We start from the raw sequence: 16,900 nt of genomic DNA, 5'->3' as shown, positions 1-16,900 counted from the left end.
CCTTTAAAAGGTGCAAACAACATCACAAACAAAGTAAGCAGTGCAAAAAGGTAAGCAAAACATTGAAAGCACTGAACAGTAGAACAACTGAACTATATACATAATACAATGTACAAACTATATACGCGATAATCATGGAACGTAAATTATTTTATGATCCTTTATTTTCTTGTAGTCTTGTTTAGTTCTTTATTTTCAATCTACAAGTTTAATGTCATCAAAGCCTAACTTCACGAGGCAATCAGATTATTTGTACACCTCTTTTCTGTTTGACGTTTCAAACTTCTCCATAAATTCTCAGCGGATCCTGCACAGCAGCGTCTGTCCATCTATCCATCTATCCATTTAGATTTGAAATAGATAGCAATACAATAGCAGCAACTCAAGTTTTAACAAAGGTTACTAAGTGGACTTTTGCCAGTATCGGCTGTCTGATAGCTGATGATGTATTTTTCTTTACCAACGAGAAACGTTTGTTGTTCTGACGCCACCTCAGGAGCAGGTAATAAAAAGGTTTCTGGTTTGGTTCAGGTTTTATTTCCACATGGAACTAGTTCAAGTGGTGGAAAAACAACTAAAACCTGAAATAGTTCCAAGAACTAGGAAAATTTCCTTCAGTGGAAAAATGCCTATTGCAAAATTGGCTCAACCAATGGTGTGAGCTTGGGGGTGGGACTATCTGTTTTTCCAACCAATGGAAGACATAGTGCATGTATTTTTGCATTTCATTTTGTAGTGCTAGTGGCTTAGAAAATGCACTTTAGCTTCATTATACAGTTTTTGGACAAATCAGCTCAATGCTACATAAATAGAAACCAATTGCGCTGGTGAGAACATTGTTGAATTTAGTTCTGAATTACTGAGGTAAGGTCTAATTTCTGTCTCTCTCTCTCTCTTTCTTTTTTCCTCTGTAGTGTGAGGAGGAGTGTGTGGCCCATGTTGCTCTAGGAGTGTGTGTGTGTGTATGTGTGAGTGTGTGTGTGAGAGTGTGTGAGTGCGTGCGTGTGTGTGTGTGTGTGTGTGTGTGTGTGTGTGTGAGATGCTGGCCTGTCTGCCAGGGCCAGGTGATCTCTCACTTCAACTCCACCCCCACTCGCAGATGAACACTGGACTTCAGAAATGTGAGTAGAAGCACAACATACACAAGCACACTGCATACATGTTGTCCTCCTAGACAGCACTCTCAAAAGAACCACACTTAAATCATGATGTGTGTGTGTGTGTTTGTGTCAAAAGATGTATCTGTTTTAATTAGAGATGGGGGGTGAGAACCACGCAGACTCAAGTGTGTGAGAAGATGAAATGTACTGTGGCATTAGGTCAACGAATACTATAAAATGCAAACTCAGAATGAGCTTACAATAGACCTCTTTCACATTTCTGGCTTTTGGAACATGGAAGTAAACAATAGCAGGGTAAACTTCTATAGCAATGAATGGGAGACCACAGCAAATATTATTTTTGCTTTCCCATTTGCTCCAATAACAAAAGCAAAAATCCATTATTATGTTTCCACGACTTTAAAATAGAGCGCACTGGAGAGTAACAGTAAGAAGAGAGAAAGATGCCAAATTTACTGTCACTCTCTCAGCAGCTGTATTAGAAACCCTATTGCAGCCTATTTTTTTTTTTTACTAATTCAAGGCTAATATAATACACAGTATAATGTTATAAAATTACACTTTATAATCAAAAACATTTAAATGTAAAAAAAAATTTTGCTAAGTAAATGCGTCATCTATGGCTGTCAACAGGGCTGAGAAATATTACCAAACTTCGAATTATACAGTAAGTCGTCATCAGTGCTTGGCACACATCCAAAATTCGAAAGCATATTTTAGCATTCAAATGTGCATTTTTATGTTAAATTCTCTGAATACTCTAATTTTGAATTTTTATTTGACAGCCTTGGTGTCATCACAGTGTGTAGGAAGTCTGGTTAGGGTTAGGTTAGGTTAGGTTAGGGATAGGTTTAAGTTAGGGTCCTCCATACAGCTAGATTACAAGGGTTTTAGTGTAATGATAAACACACTGGAACAAAGGTACACTTATATTTTTTTAATACTGACACTGACTTGCCTATGCTACTTCTATGACTCAACAATAAGTAAAAAAGTAATTTGAGTACTCGTTGTGCAATGCACTGAAGTCCAAAGAAGATGAATGAGAAACAAGTTAGTAAAAGATTGCAATATATCATAGTTTTAATCCACAATACACTAAACCGAAGGAATTGCAATATTATTGCGATCCTGATATAATATTGTATCGCCAGGTTCTTGCTGATTCCCACCCCTAATCTTGAGTGTTCTAATTGCACAAATTCACATGCACATTGTCAACCATGACATTAAAATGCATTTAAGAAAGACAAGATTAGATCTACAAAAATAGATAAATGTCTGAGGAGAGACTAAACGGGACTGGGAGAGAGAGGGAGAGAATGGAAGATGTTTAGAATGAGAGAAAGAGAGAGCGAGAGAGCAGTCATTTGTGAACAAAAGCATATTTCCCGTGACAGATTGTCAAATCACAGGTTTTTTTTAGGACGGTTTACAAGGGACAATACCTGCTGAAAATATCACCTTTTCCGTGTGTGGGCAGACATCCCGTCGGATTAGCTCTCCATCAGTATGACAAATTATGCTATGGAGACACGCGGCCGGGGGAGTGCCGATGGCCTGGAGACTGAGTCTCACATTGCCTCAGGAAGACCCTCATCAACCAGCAATTACTGATGGACTGGAGACATATCTTTAACTGCAGGAGAGAACAGCAATGACAGAGTCAAATTTCTTGCTATTGGAAACACAGAAAGAGATGGAGTCATATTACAAACTACAGGAAATACAGGGGGAGAACAAGTAGGAGAGAAACTGGAGGCATATCTCTGACGTAGAGACTGCTGATGACATATCTTTAACTGAAGAAGAGAATTCAAATTACAGAGTCAGATTTCTAACTATTAGAAACAAAGAAAGAGCCTGTTTACAACTGGTACTAAGATGCGCTTTGGGTGATCAGATGACAGATGGACAGGCGAGACAATATTGTTTACACCTGATTGTACTGTGCATCTCTTTTGAACACTTGAGTTCAGATTTCGTGGGGAGGGTCTCTGATTTCAGGATGCCATACATCAATTACTATGTCAGCATTGCTGCATGTTAATAAAGTTTTAAAAAAAAAAAAAAAAAAGGAAGTTACATTACTTGAATCCAGGGCTTTACGTAGGGCTGGGCAATATGGGCAAAATATTATCACTGTATTTTATTTTTTTTTCATATTGCTCATTATTGATATTTATCACGATATTCATTTCACGTTTGTTAGACTTCAAGAATTAATTAAACATAACTTGTTTGTTTACAAGTAAACTCCAGAGGGTAAGCGACCTTTTAAAGTATACTCAGTTTAGGATTCCTACATAAGGGATATGACTAGTGAACTAAAAAATTAATTAGCAAAATTTTGTATTGGCACACAGAAGAGTGCATTCAAAATATTTATGTTTTTTAATACTACAGTTTATTACCACTACAATTTTAATACAATATCACATTTTAAATTATTTGATATAATGATATATTTTTATTACTATAGATATTCTTCACCAGATAAATCATGATGCTGCAACACCATCGTAATTTCCTTGACTGGGCATTTCCCCCCTAACAGAGAATATACATTTCCTTAATTCCTGCTGTGTAATAAAAAAAAAACAGTAATGCTTTAGTAATTATTTTTAAGTGTTTTATTAATGTAATGGTTTAGAAATAGACCACTGAAAATCCCATATCCATCGACTACTAATCTGAATAAACTATTTGAGGAAAACGTCTCACTATGGTGTTTCTCTAAATCTAAGAAACATGTATTCAACCACCTCCAAATGTGGTAGAAATGGACAAATCTCAATAAATTTTGGACCCCGTTTTCACCTTTTTAGAATGTGCATTTTTATGTTAAATTCTCTGAATACTCTAATTTCGATATTTTTATTTGACAGCTTTGGCGTCATCACAGTGTGTAGGAAGTCTGGTTAGGGTTAGGGTTAGGTTAGGGATAGGGTTAAGTTAGGGTCCTCCATACAGCTAGACTACAAGGGGTTTAGTGTAATGATAAACACACTGGAACCAAGGTACACTTATATTTTTTTAATACTGACACTGACTTGTGTCAAGTGTGCTACTATGCTACATTTTGGACCCTGTCTTTTTGAGTCTACTATTTCAAAGGGATGGCCCAAAACACATCTTAATACCAGGTGCAACTGGGCCAAACAGATCGAGTCATATTACTAACTACACACGGGGGGATAACAGGTAGGAAAGAGAAACTGGTCTGCTATGACGGTGATTGTCAGGGACTTAATTTAATGTTCCACTATATTTTAAGAGTTTGGACGTGAATGAATATGGAATATCCAAATTTAGACTTAAACGTGGTACTGAAATGTCTTGGCGCAACGACCAAATTCTTAGGAAAATAGCAAATTGCTCTTTGCGCCATTTCATTTACATACAATACACCCACAGTGGCGCAAACACTGCAACCCACGCCCATTTGCACTTTGCGCTGGCACGAAATTTGCACTTAGAATTAGCGCTGGCACGAAAATTGGATAAGATGTTGCACACGATCGTAGCGTGTTGCTCTGTGCTTTGCACACTCACGAAAATAGAGCCCCATATGCACATAAAGGCACAATGGAGCCCAATTGGCCCACAGTGTTTTGACTCTGAACTGCGTAATTGAGGGTGACATAGAGGATTAATTAGTTTGCCACATGCTTTGCTTGGATGTTAATGAAGATATCTTAAAGGTTAAGTGTTCTGAGAGATTAAACACCACACAGAAATGCATTATAACTGGATAGAAACAACGATGAAAGCATTACCTGGACATAATCTCTTAATCAGAGTGGCCTTTAAATGGGCAGTGTAGCTCACGTTTGGTCCAGTCGCTCATGATGAAATCTGAAAAGTCTGCACCAGAGGTTATGCTAAAAGTATTATCTGTCACATCTGTCACAGTTTTTGTCGTCGTCTAATTTTATCCTTCATACTTTCCCTGATGATGACGATTCTGTCATTTCTCTGATAATTATGTACACGTCTGTCATTCCTTTTGTGAATGTAGATTTGATATTGTCTTGATAAAGCCAATATTACTCAATTAAAAATGAATATGTCATTCATCTTATATGTGCACATCCTCCTACACCATTTTACCTGTGTATATCTGTGGGTTGTGTAGCATCCTGATGATCAAACCAAACGACCTCCACTTAGTAGCACAACATTTATTGAAAAAGCAAGACCAGAACAAATTGTTGCATTTAATTCAATTAAATTAAATTCAAAACGAAAAAAGATACAAAACAGATTTTTAAAACACCGCGTCACCTAATGTGATGTGATGATGCGAACTCTGATTTAAACCTTCTGTGGCATGTCACTAACTACCCTTTCAAACCGTGTTCCCTGCTGTGATCCAGATGTTACTAGAACACATCTGGCATGGGCACATTCGCTCAGGAGACGCAGGATGCAGACAGGAGGACAGGAAGAGACTGAATATACCTTGGAATGCAGGAACAAACAGCCATTACATACTCATGAAAAGACAGGCAAAAAAGATAGGCTTTTGTCTAGATAGGGCATGCTTTCTTTTGCTTTCGCTCTCTCTGAACCCTTTCAAAGGAAGCTGAAAAGAAAGTGAGATGAGCAGGGAGGAAAAGATGGCTTAAGATAAGAAGAAAGAGATGAACAAAAGTAGGAGGATTCGCTTCTCCATGTGGTGTAACCCTATATAAGGTAATATATGAACACCCACTCAGATCAGCAGAGAGGAAGAGTCTCTCGGATTAGAGAGTGTTTAAAAGTGTGTGTGTAAGTGTGGAGGGAGAAATGGCAGTTAGGAGATGTGTATGGTGCGCTTAGACAGAAAAGGTTGACAATAGCTGTGTAACAACCCTGTGTGTCTGTAATGGGACTCCTGGGGTTTGGCTGATTACTGTGATCCTCAAATCACTGCTGATGAGAGAGAGGGAGTGAGAGAAGCAGGGAGAGGGAAAGGTTAGTGAAAAATACTTTTTTTAATGATAAATCCCAGAGAGAAACGAGTCAGAACTAGCACAGAGCCTCACGACGAGGAAAATTTCTGGAGATGTTCACATCCCTCGAGAAGAGGCACAGGGGAAGCACTGCTCATTGTCCACGAACACACTGCAAATTTATGGGAGTTTTAAACCTGTATTACTTACTTCTGTGAAACACAAAAGATGTTCATTTCTTTGCTTCTTTTTTCCATACAATGAAAGTGAATGGTGACTAAGGCTGTCATTCTGCCTACATCTCCTATTGTGTTCATTTTTGTGTGGACTCTCTCTTTAAAGGCAGGAATGAATCCCCTAAATTTTCATTCAGTGTGTGTAGAGAATAGAGGAATCGCTTCTGAAATGTAAATGATTGACATTGTGATACACATAGAAACATCTTGGTTTATTGCTGTTGCAAGCAAGACACATTGATGGCAAAATTTCAAGCCATTTGATGTTTTGGGCTATTAACAAAGTAATATTTGTTACCGGAGATCGTAGAAGCATGTTTAAATATTTCATTAATAACTAGTTCAGTTTGGTTCTATACACACTACACAGATTTTATAAGCGATGTGCACAGAGAGTCATTAATCGGAGTCAAATTAAAGCGTTCGAAGCACCTTTATTCGAATACTAAAATCACTATTCGGTTATTCTACTCCTGCAATAGAGGTCTTCAACCCAACTCGAGCCTGACGGGACCAGGGAATCTGTCAGGTTTTGGGCCAAATTCGAGTATAGGGCGAGTTAGGGGGCTGTTCAGACATGTTTTTGCGTGCTTCTGTGCTGTTTTCCCAATTGTTTTCTATCCAAACATTCGCTGGATTTTTGACAGTTGCGCCACATCTCACTTTCTTTCCAGCATCTCCCGCGTGACTGTCACATTTTTTAGATACCATGTCAAGTTAAAAAGAACCTTAATATTTATAAATGCATTTCGAGACACCTGCGTTTTGCTGCATTTGTTGCACTGCATGATTTCATGTGACTGGTACACTGTTACACATAATTATTTTTTCACCTGGAAACGCTGTAGCGCTTGATAAGTCAATGTTTTTCCCTTTTGCTCTGGTATACAGGCAATAATTCCACAAGTTAAATGCTAAACCATTTAAAAATCAAACCATCCCAAAGAGGCTAATAAACCACAGCAGTGTAACTCCATGCACATGACAATACTAGCATTCGATGCCTCACGGAAATGTCAATCGGCCCGGACAGAGCACAGATCAGGTTTTGCACTTAAATTACAAATTTTCCATTTGTTAAGAATACTATATTGCGGGGGCCTGGGTAGCCCACCCCTGGAGTCGCGAGTTCGAATTCAGGGCGTGCTGAGTGACTCTAACCAGGTCTCCTAAGCAACCAAATTGGCCCGGTTGCTAGGGAGGGTAAAGTCACATGGGGTAACCTCCTCGTGGTCGCGATTAGTGGTTTTCGCTCTCAATGGGGCACGTGGTGAGTTGTACGTGGATCACGGAGAGTGGCATGAGCCTCCACATGCTGTGAGTCTCCGTGGTGTCATGCACAGCGAGCCACGTGATAAGATGCACGGATTGACGGTCTCAGAAGCGGAGGCAACTGAGACTTGTCCTCGGCCACCCGGATTGAGGTGAGTAACCGCGCCACCACAAGAACTTACTAGGTAGTGGGAATTGGGCATTCCAAATTGGGAGAAAAGGGGATCAATTATTTTTAATTTTTTTTAAAGAATACTATATTGCAGGCAGTGACAGTTTGATTATTTTTGTTTGACTTTAATATGAGTGATTTTATCATTTGAAGATCTATGTTCTGTGCTATTTAAGCTCATAGCTCACTGTGGACTTTATTCCCTGTGATTTTGAGTACTGTTTGACGCATATCCATTGCAATAAACGTTCTTTATTCCTGAGTCCCGACTCACGACGAAGAACAAAATAACCATTCATGAACCCTTGGCATTAACAGAATATTGAATACAGTTACTGTGATTTTATGTAAATACGGTTTTCACTAACTTTTTCAGGAGTTAATTTGGTTGTACAATGTGGTTGTCACTCCCGTACAGAATGTGATTTAAGGAATATTTCTCCAAAAATGTAAAAATCTGTCTTTACTAATTTCGCTCCCTAATTTCTCTCTTCCTCTCTTTCTTGCATGGGAAACAAAAGTGAAACAAAGTGATCGTATGGTTTCAGAAGCCTTGGAAATAAATTACTTTTACTGTGGTTTTATGGTGTTTTGTTTTGTTGTTTTTTCCAAGCTTGACAGATCGGTGTCACTTTTCACTATCATTATATGGCAAATTAACTTTGTAAATGCTTTTTAAAAATTCACCTTTTGTGTTCCACTGAAGAAATAAATTCATACAGATTTGGAGTGACTTTCCCCTGCCCTCCACTAAAAGTTCTCAGAATGTATTGCATGACTGCTGACCTGTCTGTTGTTGTCTAATCCTAACAAGATTGACTCCTCATTACCACCAGCCGGCCTCCCCTAGGAAGTCACACTACAGGGGAGCATGCCTCTGACAGTGGAAATAGGCAGCAGTGAAAATAGGGAGCACTCCCTTGTGAGTTATTAACAAAATGACTCTCCTCTCCCTCTCTCCTTGATCTAATCCTCGATGGTTCATTTATTGAGCCCAGAATGGCTCTTCCTCCGATTTCCCTTCTCTCTTTTCTCTCTCTTTAAGAGGTGAGCAAATGCAGGCAGCTAGTGAAGGCAGCTGACATGCCCTGAGATTGGCAGGAAAGCTATTTAGCTAAGAAATGTGAGGTGCCATTTTGTTTAGTCAACAGCCCACATAGATAGAAAGAGAAAGAGTAAGAAAAAGAGAGATAGACAGATGAGATGAGTGAATAGCAGGACAGGTGAAGCTCTGTGAGGAGACAAAACCAAACTTGCACTCAGAAGCCAATGAAGTTGAAATCTTAGATACTGTTAAAACATCTTACACCCTGTCTACACTGGACGTGTCGAAACGAACGTTCTAAACCATTTATTTGTCTTGTTGTTAGGAGTAGCACCAGCGTGTGCAGCGCAAAATGGCGTTGCAAGTTTTCACAATTAATGTAAATTAAAAGTAATTTTACAGTGGCATAGACATATAACTGCAGCATATAATGTATAAAAGTGTGGCAGGGGACACTTCAAAAATTAATATTGGTGATCAGATCGGTATAGGCCGATCACAATGTTAAAATATCGGTAATCTGTATCGACCTCTAATTTCTTGATTGGTGCACCACTACTTTCAGTTACCAATAAGAGTTTACTACTCTCAGCTTTGCTTAACACATTTTTAAAGGTGCAGTGTGTAATTTCTGCACGTTTAGTGGCACCAAACAGAATTGACTGTTGTTTCACAAACACCCCTCCTGTTTGCCATTGTTCAAATTAGAGGTCACGTTAACTGAATATTTTCCGTCATTGACCGATTTGTTTTTTGGAAAAATCTGAAGGCCGTCCGTCATTTTGACGGATTACATGGAGGGTGATCTATTGTAACTTTTAACTGTAATTCCCGCCCCTGTCCAGTTGATGGCGAGTGTGCATATTAATTAGCTATTATCTAGCATTGTCTCGTCTTTGATCTCAGTGCATGACGTCTTTGTCCTGTGTAGCTTTAGTCAACGCTACATACAATTGTAAAAATGTCACGGCAGCTGAGTGTGAAAAGTTTCTTCAAACGGCCAAATAGTTGTGATGTTGTTGATAAAAGAGGTGAAAAAAGTGGGGCTGATGCAGATGCAGTGGAAGATGAAGGACAAACAACAGACAACATTTATCAGTCACCTGCAGTTAATGTTACGGGGCAAGCAAGTGGCAGCAAGGAGGTCAGGAGAGAGTTCCGGGTCCAGTGGGAGCAGGAGTTCACGTGGCTGAGGAGGGAAGGTGGCAAAATGTTCTGCGACATCTGCATAAAAGCTAACATGAGTAACTGATTTGTCCAAGAGTGCACGACGATGCAGAAATCAGCTTTGAATGATCACAAAAGTAGCCATAGCCACATCGAAGCTTCACGGGTGGTCAACCAGAGCGTGGCAATGGTCAAACATGTAGAGAAATCACAGGCTGCCTGTAACGAGACATTAAAAACACAGTTTAAGGTTGTGATCGTTATGGCAAATACAAACACCCCGAGCCACCTATATCCTAACCTAATACACCTCTTAGAATCTGCTGGGTATCCAAACCTGAACAGTGCACACACGTACACCCACCACAACACTGTCAGATGGAGGAGGCTATAGCAATGACCATAACCAGCGCAGTGGATGGCAGCCTCACCAACAGCAGATACATTGGGATAATAGTAGATGAAACTACTAATATCACGGTTGAGAAAATGCTGATCACATACCTTCAGCAGAGAGGGGAGCCTGAAACTGTGTTAATTGGAAATCATGTAATACCCTCTGGCACTGCAGAATGCATCACAGCAAAAATAAAAGATATGTTGACAGGTCGTGGTGTAGCTATGGGTTGGGTAGTTGGACTGGCAAGTGATGGAGCGAATGTGTTGGTGGATCGAAAGGCCGGAGTTGCACAACAGCTGCATCAGAATGACTGTCCCTACCTCATAAACATTCACTGTGGTGCGCACAGAACGGCACTGGCTGCCCGTGATGCCTCCAAGGCTGTGCGTGAAATAATTGCATACGTCACCACTATTAATAACATATACACGTACTACAAGAATTCCCCCATTCGAACACACAGATTAAATGAACTCCAAAACGAAATGGAGGAACGCGATATGTTGAGCCTAAAACAACCATCGGCTATGCGCTGGCTGTCATTGGAGAGGGCGGTTAAGGGCATAAATGCCAACTGGGTTTCTCTGGCGTTGGAGTTGGAGGAGGAGGAAGCTGCAAGGGACTGCCCAGTAGCTAAGGGTATTAGAAACCACCTCCAAAAATGCACATTCCCTGCCTTAACTCACCTGCTGACTGACATCTTGTCCGTGGTGAACCGCATGAATCTCACGTTCCAAAAAGAAGATGTTAACATCTCCTCCGTCCAACCTATCGTGAACATGACCCTTGCTAGCCTAGAGGACTTGATGAATGGGCCAGGTGAGGTGGAGACAAAATTCAATGAGGCTTTACAAGACAGCAAGTTCTGTGGCATAACGCTGACGCAGGCAGACGCGCAGAGCTTTTCAGTTTTGCACACAGAGTACATCGCGGAGGTCACCAAATCTATCAGAAAAAGATTCTCTTTGGAGCATGTGGGCCTCATCGCTGACCTCGACACCGTACTCAATGCATCTTGCTATCCGGGTGCTGACAACACATTGAAGAGCTATGGGCTTGATGCTTTGGAGCATGTCTGTGACCACTACGGGTCACAGAGGGGTGCGGCTGCGCCACTGGTGCAGAAGGAGCGCATGCTGTGGGATTTACTCCCGGTGAAGCGAGTACTTGCAGGATCAGGAAATCCCACATTCAGAGAGTCCTGCAAACTTTTGATCGCTTCCCTGGGAGAAATGTTTCCCGACTTCAAAACTTTGGCTGAAGTAGCGCTGGTAATTCCAGTCACCAGTCTGGCAGCAGAGCGTGGGTTCATCCTAATAATAGATTATGACGGAATTTTTACAACCCTGTCCGTCAAAATGATGGACGATGAGAAAGTCTAACGCAACCACTGGTTCAAATGGCATCTGACCCTTAACGCATAGTGTTGGTTGAGCCAGTGTTGCTTAATGTCAGGCTGGTCTGGATGGTTAAGCACATCAGTATTGAATGTCTTATAGAGCCAGTGTTAACACTCTTCTGGGACATCAACCTTCGAATGGCTTTCTTACAATTGTCTCTGCATGTCAAAGGGATAGTTCACCCAAAAATGAAAATTCTCTTATTTACTCACCCTTATGTCATCCCAGATGTGTATGACTTTCTTTCTTCTGCAGAACACAAATTAAGATTTTTAGAAGAATATCTCAGCTCTGTATGTCCATACAATGGAACTGAATGGTGACCAAAACTTTGAAGCTCCAGAATGCACAAAGGCAGCACAAAAGTAATCAATATGTATAAGTGGTTAAATCCATATCTTTAGAAGCAATCCAGTCGGTTTTGGGAGAGCATTTAACAAAATGTAACTACTTTTTCACTATTAATCTTGACCCCAGCAGTCTCCTTGGCAATCATGATTTCAAGCTCGATTACACTTCTTAGCGCTCTGCGCATACGTCAAGCACTAGGAAGGGTAATCAAGCTTGAAATCATGAACGTGCCTAGAGACTGCAATGGCAAAATGTACAGTTGGTCTATTCCCAACAAAAACCACATAGATTGCTTCAAAAGACATTTAGAAAACCACTGGAGTCTTCATGCTGGCTTTATCTCCTTTTTGGAGCTTCAAAGTTTTGGTCATCATTCACTTGCATTGTATGGACCTACAGAGCTGAGATATTCTTCTAAAAATCTGTTTGTGTTCTGCAAAAGAAAGAAAGTTATATACATCTGGGATGGCATGAGGGTGAGTAAATAATTAGAGAATTTTCATTTTTGGGTGAACAATACCTTTAAGGTGAGATAGGAGACAGTTAAAGGGCCCAGACTGTGGGTGTATGTTCCATCATTAATGGAGGAATTAAACCATATAGTCTGTCTTATGTGTATTTCTCCCTGCATAAGTCTTCATATTCCAACAAGTAGAGATTGTTTAGAATGACTCACCATGTTCAGTCCAGTGTTAGGGTGTTAGTTGCGGTGTGTCACTATGTAAAAAGTTCAATAGTGTTTTTTGCAATTTGATGCTTCGTGGGAAGTGTTGGGTATTTGTTCAGTGTTTGAGGTATTTTTTTAGAGGGCAGTGTGAGCTGTGAGCAGTGACTGAATCAGCTCAGGCTGGATGAAAGAGCTCAGTCACAGTGTACAGGCTGTCTATCCGCTCACTGGGGATGAGGGGGCCAGGAATGCATAGAAATGCATGCTAATACTGTGTGTGTGCGTGCGTGCATGCGTGCGTGTGTGTGCATGTTTAGCTATAGTTTGGGGATAAAAAAACAAATCCTAAAAAGTGAGATAAATCTGACAAAATCTCCCTTTGGGAAAGTTCAAGGATGTCCTCAATTGGAAAATCATTTTATAAATAAAGCAAATACTGTATTAAAATTCTCAATGTAAAAAGCTTTCTTTTAGGGGTAGTGTGTGTTTGTGTTATGGTTAGTCTATTGCAGAGGTCGGCAACCTATGGCACGCATGCCAGCATTGGCATGCGGAGGGGTAATCACTGGCACACCAGCAAGTGCCAGAGAGGAGTAGACTATTTTATTTATATAAATTCCGCACCTGCATTCCAGTCTACATCTTGATGTAATCCTCATGATCACGCAGCGTGTTTTCATGAGCTGAATGGGAGGCTAAACAAAAGGTTAAAATATGACAAAACTGCAGTATACCCTACAGACTCGTGCATCACGAGCCGGCAGCGCTTCACTTTCGGTTAATCGTGCGAGTAATCGCGCCCGCTTTGCTTCGGTCAGGCTGCGCGGATGACAGCCTACATTCAGTATTTCATTTGTTTCTTTTTGCTTTCAGAACAACACTTGATGTAATAAGGAAAACACCACTATTAATCCTTGAGATTTCCAACCCAGCATACAGTCTCGTCACACTTTAATAGTGTTTAGTCTCCCGTTCAGCTGATGAAATCACGCTGTGTGATCATGAGGAAGGATTACATCCTGATGTAGATTGGACTGCAGGTGCGTCGGCATAGCCATTGACCAGGAAAATAAAAAATGGCACTCCATGTCAAAAAGGTTGCCGACTCCTGGTCTATAGTATTAGTAATTTGCTTTATATAAAAATAATAGTTTATGGTATGTACCTATTTAGATAGTAAATGTGTGTGGGTCATGTTTTGTCTATATTGTCCCCACAAGGATTGTAAAACCTGAAATCAGCTACATTGTGGAGACCAGCCAACTGTCCCCTGCTTCATAATTGTACTAAATAATGTCTTAATGAAAATGTAAAAATGCAGAAAGGTTTCTGTGAGGTTAACGGGGTAGAAAATGTCATTAGCTCAGTATTAAAACAATAAAAGTTGATAGAAAGTTGACACACAAACCTGTGTGTGTGCGTGCCTCCATGTCAGTGTGAGCAAGGGAAGTGCAGGTGGGTGCTCATCAAAAGGCCCCCATCTCTCTTTATATCTCTCTTTCTCCCCCACCTCTCTCTCTATCTCTTTTCTCCTCACCCCTCAAGTGATGAAAGCTTGTTTTATACAAAGACCCCCTTTCAGCAGCCTGACAGCAGCCTCACAGAGAGCACTTATCATCCTCAATTCCTTCTTTACTCTTGCTCTCTCTATCTTCCTTTGTTTTTCTCTCTATCTTTCACCCACTCTACTTTATTCTCATCCCATCGCATCAGAGGTGTCATGGCAGGTGAAGATGTCATTCTCAGGAAGAGCAGTGTTGTTCTTGGGGAAAGAGCTTATATTGTGAGCTGAGACTTGCACACCTCTGTATGGTAGAAACCAGCTAAATTATTTACTCCATGAATGTTCTACCTTTTATATTCACCATTAAAAGCATTATTGTGATCCTGAAGATAATCACAATACGTTTGTGTAGGTGTACACGTGTACATTTAGGTGTGAATGTGTATTCCTGCTTGGGGAATGTGAGACAAGCAGCTTTATTGGTTGCAAAGGACAGTCTCACAACAAGCATTGAGAGAGAGAGCGAGAGAGAGAGAGAGAGAAAGAAACAAAGATTCAGAGAACGAGCTCATTAATAGGTAAGAGCATGTAAGTGTAAGATGCTAACCACATGCACTGTTGCTTTCTTCGCTTTTATGGTAGGTGCTTTTCTCAGAGAAAGGTCCCATGATGGGTAGAGCAAGAGAGGTTTTAATTCCTTATTCACACTCGAGACAGACACCTTGTAAGACAATCAAACAGACACACACCGTGTGCAATCACAGTGGTGTTGTTAAATATAACAGCGGCACTTAACAGCTTTTGCTGTTGTCTGCAGTGTGAGTTTTCAAACTGTGTGTGTGCGCCTGTGCTTGCAGTTCCTGCTATGGCAGATCACACCTTGGCATGTAGGAAGTATGTTACATATGGTAGTGATGTAGAGGAAATGAGGAAGTGAACATTCATCAGAATTTGTCTAGAATTCAACTTAACACGCAAACACTCACATAAGGACACCACTGGATTCGATTTGATGAGCTATTCAAGTCACAGAATTTCAGACTATACATCCTGTGCTGCATAGCATAAAAGTACAAGTTACAAATTATGTTAAAAGGGCTACTCCAACTCACTGTAAATTAATATTATTGAATATTATCCGTTTTGTCACTGTTACATGTTTTTGTATTGTGTATACAAACTAAATTGTTACTTCAAGACAAATGTCCTCTTTATGGATCTTAATACTGTGCATAATACATCTTATTTTTTTCATATTAAGAAGATAAATATTTGTATTTGCACTTGTGTGTTTGGTAGGTGCTTTTATCCAAAGCAACTTACAGTAGATTCAAGGTATACATTTTATTAGTATATGTGTTTCTTGGGAATCGAACCCACAATCTTCCCATTGCTGGCTCCATGCTCTACCGGTTGAGCTAGAGGAACTCTAAACATGAATAAACCTATATACAGTATAGCGTTGTGGTTACGTTTCGCTTCTATAATTCAGGAGACAGCCATCTTTTTAGTATTAAAAAAGTCATAACCAAAGTGGAAAGTGGAGCATAAAAATATTTACCTGGACAGCAGACAGTATAATCATGAAGGTATTGTAATATGCATACATTGGTATGATGGTCACATAAAATTAAGCTGAAAGCAGAGTATGTGAGTGGAGTGGAGAGGCTACAATTCCCCATCTGCACTCAGAGCACTCTGTAATCACTCCGCTTGAGCTCCACTCCAGGTTGTCCATTTCCCGCTCACTCACTGGTAAGAGAAATCTTGCTCCGTGATCGTTCCATTGCAAAAGTTTCGCTTAACTACCATTCCACTGTAAAGTTATTTCAGTATGCTTCTTAAATATCATAAACTTGTGTGCACAAGATGTGTTAAATAAAAAATAAATACACAATACAAGGGGAAAAGTTTAACATTAAAATGTTAATGTTATTATTATTAGGCCTATTGTTGCCCTTACTATTATTGCCCTGTTTACATTTAATTTATGAATTAACCTTGCCCTATAATTCTGGTTGGTTGCTTGAAAGGTTGGCTAAATGTCATTCTCAGAATGTTATACACTTTTTTTTTTTCTTTTTTTTTTTATCAAGACTAAATAATACTAAAGAGCTGTTCAGCCGTGACGTCAATTTGTAGGCGAACCCAGAAGTCTAATTCGCCATGGGTTCCCTGTGGATTTTCTTCAAATGTGAATTTTGAATCTGCCAACAAAAAAAAAAAAAAGTATGTAATTCAGTACGGCTTCAAAATTCCCATTTGCGGTTTGACTGTGTGTAATTTATGTTGTAGAACAAAATGTCCTTATGTTGTTAAGAAATGTTTACCACAGACCTCATTTTTCTCAAAAACCCATAGGAAAATCCCGAGGGAACTTATGGTGAATTCTCTTCCGGGTTTTAGGACTACAACCTGAACAGCTCTATTTAAACTATATGTCCCTTGCTGAATTCATATTCAGAAATATTACCTTTTAAAGATTTTTAATCTACCCTTCTCTACCTCTGCGAGCGTTTGCTGAGCTTCTTCATCTGAAAATGTAAATTGCATAAATTACAGCAATCAATTATGCAATATTAACAAATTAATAAGTTCAGTTGGTGATTTAAGTCATTTAAAGTTCAA

General features: G+C 39.8%; 1 protein-coding gene across 7 annotated transcripts in view; it reads left to right on the top strand.

The window, feature by feature from the left end:
• Window positions 1-16,900, top strand: part of LOC127427451 (protein FAM222B-like) — a 101,959-nt gene that overhangs the window by 74,356 nt on the left and 10,703 nt on the right. For all 7 annotated transcript variants that reach the window (XM_051675118.1, XM_051675081.1, XM_051675073.1 and 4 more), the window contains one exon: window positions 915-1,121. In XM_051675118.1, the coding sequence (XP_051531078.1) occupies window positions 1,040-1,121 (82 nt within the window). In that variant the 5' untranslated portion in view covers window positions 915-1,039. The remainder of the gene's footprint in view (window positions 1-914; window positions 1,122-16,900) is intronic.

Source organism: Myxocyprinus asiaticus, chromosome 3 (genome assembly GCF_019703515.2).
Source record: "Myxocyprinus asiaticus isolate MX2 ecotype Aquarium Trade chromosome 3, UBuf_Myxa_2, whole genome shotgun sequence".
Classification (NCBI taxonomy): domain Eukaryota; kingdom Metazoa; phylum Chordata; class Actinopteri; order Cypriniformes; family Catostomidae; genus Myxocyprinus; species Myxocyprinus asiaticus.
The sequence above is the reverse complement of the archived record's forward strand: the minus strand, read 5'-3'. Positions and strand labels throughout refer to the sequence as shown.